We start from the raw sequence: 7,317 nt of genomic DNA, 5'->3' as shown, positions 1-7,317 counted from the left end.
GACACAACCAACGAGCAGATGAGGCTGCTCCAGTGTTCCAAGTAGACTTAGACTGGGAACACAAGGGTGAGCTCTTTCTAGCTCGATGGGCCCATGATGCTTCAGGTCATCAGGGCAGAGATGCAACATACAAATGGGCTCGTGACCGAGGGGTGGACTTAACCATGGACACTATTGCACAGGTGATCCACGACTGTGAGACTTGTGCTGCAATTAAGCAGGCAAAACGGTTGAAACCTTTGTGGTATGAGGGGGGGTGGTCAAAGTACAGGTTTGGGGAGGCCTAGCAAATTGACTACATCACACTGCCTCAGAGCAGCCAGGGTAAGCGCTATGTGCTTACAATGGTGAAAACAAGCACAGGATGGTTGGAGACATATCCTGTGCCCCATGCCACAGCCTGGAATACTATCCTGGGTCTTGAGAAGCAAATTTTGTGGAGTCATGGTACTCCAGAGAGAATTGAGTCAGACAATGGGACTCATTTCAAAAACAGTCTTGTCACTGACTGGGCTAAAGAGCATGGTATTGAATGGATCTACCATATCCCATACTATGCACAAGCCTCAGGGAAAGTTGAAAGGAACAATGGTTTGTTGAAGGCTACCCTGAATGCGTTTACATACTGCAGATGGGGATAAAGTCCTTGTGGTATGTGAAAGAAACCTGCTGGGTAAAAGTGTTTGGGTGTATCCTGCTTCAGGCAAAGGTAAACCTGTCCGGGGTATTGCTTTTGCTCAGGGCCCTGGACATACCTGGTGTGTGATGATGGAGGATGGTGAAGTACAATGTGTACCTCAAGCTAATATGACTCTGGTCGAGAATCCTTCATTTGACAGCTGGTAAAATATAAAGCCTATATGTAATATCTGGTATAGAATAAGGGGTGGAATGTCCTGGTTTGAGCCAGGATGAAGCCAATATTCCTTCTACTGTTGTTTTTTTTTCCTTCAGTAAGCTTTCTTTTAACTAGCACAAGTGTGTTCTAAGGCTGATAAGAATGGAATGTAACTGCTGGGTCTTCAAGGTCATGTCTTTACTCTGCCGGCTCAGGCACTACGGAGAGATCTATGACCCCCCCCGTAGGAGGCTAAGTTAGACAGACAGCAAAATTGGTCAGAAATATTCCATTCCATATATCTACGTAAGCTCAGAGGAAGGTCAGAGATCACAGAAGACAACTTCCTTCCTTCTGCTTCTTCCCTTCTCTTCCATCCATGGCCAGCATCCGGGGAGTACTCAATGCATCCATCACCGTTGCCCCCTAGGCTTGAGCTCTCCTAACCCTCATAACTCAGCGCTTTCATAGAATCATGGAATCTTAGGGGTTGGAAGGGACCTTGAAAGATCATCTAGTCCAACCCCCCCTGCAAGAGCAGGGTCACCTAGAGTACATCACACAGGAACGCATCCAGGTGGGTTTTCAATGTCTCCAGTGAAGGAGACAGCAGTCTCCGGCAGCAGTCCGGGATTCATCGGGAATGTTTGCAGCTAAGGAGGGAGAGTGCTGTGGGTGTTGCTGGGGGTGGGGGGAGGCAAGAGGCTTTTGCACATACCTGAACATATTTGTATATAATTGTATATATTTTCTCATATCATTAGTGTTTAATTAAAGCTGTGTAGTTTAGTTTTCAATCCAGCAAAGCCTCTTTTTCTCTCTCTCCTTCCCTACCTGGGTGGGAGGGGGAGGGGATCGAGAGCATTGTTGTCGGACCTGAGTCAAACAGTGACACGGTGGAAAAACATGTATCCTTAATTGAAGTTACCTGACCAATCATTAGAGCTGCAGCTGATCCCTATCAATTTCTCACCTGACATTAGGCATTTAATAACCCTTTGGCCTGGACTTTATCTCCAGAGGAAACTAAGTGAGAGCTTGCATCCAAGCTGCTTTTGTTAGTCTATTAGAACCACACAATCTTACAAATTGTGGGTTTTTATAGGGAAACTTCCCATCATTGGGGCAATGGATTTTGTTTAAACTCACTGCAGCCAGTGCAGTACTTAAACTTCATAACAGCAATGTCAAAATTGACAGCAGAAATTATGATTTTAAAAAAATTAAATACAATTATTTGTTTGCTGAGTTCTGAATGTTCATGGTGCATATGAATTCCATTTTCACATTTTTCCTGCAACCTTAAGACTGTTATTCCTATTAATAGGAAAACTGTGTCAAGCAGTTTTTTACATCAGTGGATAGAGGTTCAGGCATTAAATGTTGCAAGATACTGAATAAGAATCTTACATTAAGTATTATTTGACAATTATTGCACAAATAGGAGCCAGAAATCCTAGAAGTTACTACTTCATCTCCTACTACAAATTACAACCCACCACACTTGGATGGATGAATGACTGTGAGAGCACACTTCTTCACTGCAGTAACACATCATAGCTTCTAGCAGTGGTTCAAACTAATATGGCCGACCCTACACTGAAGCAGATGAAGAGTACTCACAACATTTATTCAACCACTTTTGCTGCAGAGAATGATGAACTCCATGAGAGAGAGATGGTAACAACTTGGACCAGCACAGCTGTTTCAGCAATGTTTTTCTGACTGGTGCCTTAGCACAAAAATGCAAAGATAAAAATCACTAGGCATGAAAAAATCAAACAACTGAGCTCCATAGGTGGGCATTTTTGAAGACTGGGGCTGATCACAAAGGAAACCTCAATGACTATTAAGTAGGTGACAGTGTGTCTCTCAATAATTTAAAATGAAGTTAAAAGCCATTCAAAAAACTGGCTGGCATTGCTTCAATTAAATAAGCCATTTCATGTATGTGGGCCAGTTGATGGTCTAGTCAGAAACTCAGGACATGAAGAATACACAAAAAGCATTTAAATGAAAATATATTCTGCCATTAACTTAGCAGTCAAGCAAAAAATTAGAACACTTCTTGCAACACATTCTTATGTTCTGCTTTCCCACACATTCAAATGGTAGCTACATACAGCATGCATTAATCTGCATTAACAGCATAGAAATCAGCTTAATATTGGATTAAGCTTTCTTTATTATATCTATAGGACTTTCACTATAAAAACAAAATTGATGTGATTAGGATCTTAAATCACTACACAGTTTTTCCTCCATGTGAGCTGGCAGTTTCTGCCTACCCTGGAGTAAACTGAAGCTATTGCAGAAAAGCCTTTTCAGTACACAGATGAAAGACCATCGTTGCACACTGCTCACCACAGCAATTGTATAAGTAGTTATTTTAGCAGATTATCTGCTATGATCACTTGTTTACTACTCTAAGAAAACAAAAAAAAAAGTCAGAGATCAAAGTAGTAAACGAAGTATCAGAGAATACTTGAGAGAAATCTTGCCTTTTCGTCATAAAGCAAGGTTGTTCATCCTCACCAGTAAATAAAAGCAGGAAATTGATTTTATAATCTATAGCATCCCTCTATGGTGGTTAATAGCTGGATCCAGCAAGCAGCTGTTCTTGTCCAAAAGCCATAAAACAGTGGTTACAGCCACACCATAATTGAAACTCTCCCTATGATGCAGTTTCTCTGCAGTTTCAAATGGCACCATCTGTAGGTACCAAAGTCTTTAAGGATCTGGGCAATAATAGTTACTCAAAGCTGAGAACTCTAAATAACATACTGCATCTCTTCCATTAAAGTAGTTTAAAAGACAAATATTTTACAGAAAGAAAGCAAAATCTGACTGCTGTGTAACAGTCTTCACAACTTACTTAGAGCAGTATCACAATCCCCACCATCCCTTGAGCAAGCACTCAAAATTTGGACCATGCCTTTAGGTTCCTTTAAAGTATTTTCTTCCATTTCAAAAAACAAAAACTAGAAAGACCACCTGAGAACCCACAAGACTACTCTCTCAACATGAGGCTTAAGTGCTATATGTTAAGCCTTTTTAAAAGTTAAGGCAAAAGCATGCACTTTTTTTGGTACAGATTTTATTGCAACATGCTGGCTAATTCCCAAACACAAGTTTTTTGTCTTAATCAAAATTTAGTCACAAGACCTTAAGCCTCAGTATTTAACCATATATTTCAATTTTCATGTATGATACAAACTTCAGAGACAAGTCATTTTCCCAGCTGCTACAAAGAAAATGCTATATTTCAGTCCCAGTAATTCTACATGAAGTTTCTGAGCTCTTCACTTGGCAACAGAGGTAAAAATCTTCATACATTTACAAAGCTACCAGTCCTTTTTCAGGATACAAGTGACATTTAAAAATTTGCTACCTAATTAGAACTGTTGATGATAACTGATGTCTATGTTATTTAATTGTGAGCCTGAGTTGTAAAATTAGGATACTGAGATTATGACAAGCAACAAATCTAAAGAACTAAATGCAACAGAAAAAATAAAAGGCTTATAGGTTAGTAGGTGTCTTATCTCTACAGTCATGTGATATGTGAAGTATGTTTCATTTTCATAAGAAACTAGAAAGAAAATTTTGCTGGAATTCCACATCAAATAACAGGTAAAGCATTTTCCACTGGAATACTAATTCTGTGGACTTGCATAAGAGAAGACAGTTTAAAGAAACAGTTATGATCTACATTGAGCTACCTTCTAATAGGAAGACTGCTTGTTTTCGAAAAATCTTCACCATAGTATCATCCAGTGTGATATCCTGTAGCTTAGAAATGAGCTGCTCCTCATTTCGACAAATCTTCTCTTGTGCATACAAGCCATCAGGCATTACTCGTTGCTGTCCCAACCCCATCAATGCTACTTCCACAGCCAGCATTGAATAAGATTCCCCTTCTTCTAAGAACTTGTATGCAGGCAGGTGTTGGTAGTCCAGAGATTTGCATTGCCCCACATTCTCTGTAAAGGGTGACACAAAGAACAACACATCAGGAAAACATTCTAAACCATAATCTGTCTATAATGCCCCATTTACAAATGCTTCCTCTGTCAGTGTTCATTTATTAAAATTATTTAAATTACTAGCTATCCTGATTTGCTGGGATAGAATCATAGGCCAGCCATGGTAGGCAGGCTATTAGCTATTTTGAGTCAGCTGGGAGCTGACACAAGCTAATAGGTGTATCCCATACCATAAATGTCATGTTCATTATAAAGAGGAAGGCTTGCTAAGAACAGTGAGCTCTTCTTCCTTGGACTTCTGCTTCTTGTGTAGGCTGGGTATAATCCTGTATACTTTATGTTGGTTTTAGTATTGATATTTCATTAAACCTTTTTTCATTTCAACCCACAAGCCTCTTCTCTTTTTTCTAATTCCCCTTCTTGAATGGGAAGGGGTTATCAGGTGGTAGACCAACTGCTATACTTTAGCCATGGATACAGGCTAAATGTAGACACTAGCACAATCTCAAGATCCAACGATCCAATTCCATGTGGCAGAAGTACACAAAACAATTAGGTTTAAAAAAACCCACTGAAGTAAAAATAAAAGTTTCATTTTGATTTGTGTGATTTGGAGAAAGGCAGTTTCTCCAGATTTGTTAATAAGGCCAGAATTTGAAGATCTATTTTGATTTTTCTTCCCCCTATCCATTTTCATACCTCCTTAAAACTTTGATGTTGTATAAGCGGAAAGGGAAGGTGCTTGTACACTTGCATGGATTTCAGTTGAAGCTACTAGGATTGTGCAAATACAGTGGGCCTGGGAATTCTACTACTTTAAAGCATCTTGTTTGGTAGAGCTTTTTTAATGCTTTTTATTTGTTACAGTTGTATTTGATAAACATGTATAATGTTTCTGACTTTTAATAATGTTAGAAGTGCTACTTTTAGTAAAGATTACGTGTGAATTCCACACAGACCAAGCCATAAATTGCTTTAAAGAGTGCTACTGATTCATTTGGTGCTTCACAGTTACACAGTATGAGAAAATGCTGTTGCAATCTCTAGCAGTTCATGGTCTAGTTAGTTTGGGAACAAAAAGTTGTAATGTACGGATGTGAGGAGATGGACAGCAGCAGCAAATGAGAAGGCAGAATGAATGTGGTAGATTGCATTATGCATGTGTAGGGGAAATTTGCTTTTCAACACACACTACTTTGTTTTGGTTTTTTTTCTAATTGCAAATAATTTTATGTCTTTTAATTAAAGTTCGTCCAGAATTGGTGGATATGGGATTAGAAGTTTATTGAAGAAAATCTAATTGAATAAAATGAGTTTTGAGACAAAGCCCAAATAAGATTGGGGATGTGCATATAAAAGAGCTGTAGGTAGAGGGATAAATCTAGTTTCTGACCACACAGAAGGTGATAAGAAACTACCACAGAGGTGGAAAGAGACTGAGAATAAGGAACAAATTGGTTAAGCTCCTGGGAAGTACTGAAGTTAAAATGGGTGCATACATCCTGTCCTAAATCATGTAGCAATACTGCAACACTATTTTCCAATTCATAACCTTTATAGATCATATATGTTGTAAATTTTAAGTATTTTGTCATTAATTAGAAGTATTATGTACATGTGTAGCTAAGAAGTCAAATAACATCCTGGACTGCATAGGAGGAGCATTGCCAGCAGATTGAGGGAGGTGATCCTTCCCCTCTGCTCAACACTGGTGAGCCCACACCTGGAGTGCCTTCTCCAGTACCGGGCTCCCCATGGGCATACTGGAGCATCTCCCATACAAGAAACTGAGACAGCTGGGATTGTTCAGCCAGGAAAAGAAAAGGCTCAGGAGGATTTTATCAAAATACATAAATATCTGATGGGAGAATTGTCCTGGTTTGAGACAGGATGAAGCCAATTTTCCTTTTACTGATTTTTTTTTTTCTTCAGTGTCCTGGTTTGAGTCAGGATGAAGCCAATTTTCCTTTTACTGATTTTTTTTCCTTCAGTAAGCTTTATTTTAACTAGCAACAGTGTGTTCTTCTAAAGCTGATAAGACAGTGGAATGTTTTTCTAACTACTGAGGCTTCAAGGTCGCACCTTCACTCTGCCGGCTCAGACACTACGGGGAGATCTGTGACCCCCCCGTAGGAGGCTGAGTTAGACAGACAGCAAAATTGGCCAAAGATATTCCATTCCATATATCTACGTAAGCTCAGAGGAAGGTCAGAGATCACAGAAGACAACTTCCTTCCTGCTTGTCCTTCCCTTCTCTTCCGTCCACGGCCGGCGTCCGGGGAGGACTCCATTCATCCATCACCGTCGACCCTTAGGCCCGAGCTCTCCTGACCCTCATCACTCTCTGCTCTCCTCCAGCAGCAGCTTCGGGATTCCTTGGGACTGTCCGATCTGAGGGAAGTGCTGTGGGAGTTGCAGAGGGGTGGGGGGAGGCTAGAGGATTTTGCTCATACCTGAACATATTTGTATATAATTGTATATATTTCCTTGTAT

At 40.0% G+C, this 7,317-nt stretch overlaps 1 protein-coding gene across 1 annotated transcript in view; it reads right to left on the bottom strand.

Annotated features, from left to right (window-relative positions):
- Positions 1-7,317, bottom strand: part of LOC104393907 (zinc finger SWIM domain-containing protein 6) — a 105,189-nt gene that overhangs the window by 26,675 nt on the left and 71,197 nt on the right. The window contains exon 9 of the mRNA XM_010003430.1: positions 4,561-4,821. Within this exon, the coding sequence (XP_010001732.1) occupies positions 4,561-4,821 (261 nt within the window). The remainder of the gene's footprint in view (positions 1-4,560; positions 4,822-7,317) is intronic.

Source organism: Chaetura pelagica, unplaced genomic scaffold (assembly GCF_000747805.2).
Source record: "Chaetura pelagica isolate M959 unplaced genomic scaffold, ChaPel_1.0 scaffold168, whole genome shotgun sequence".
Classification (NCBI taxonomy): Eukaryota; Metazoa; Chordata; class Aves; order Apodiformes; family Apodidae; genus Chaetura; species Chaetura pelagica.
Note: the sequence above shows the minus strand (reverse complement) of the source record. Positions and strands in the feature narration are given on the sequence as shown.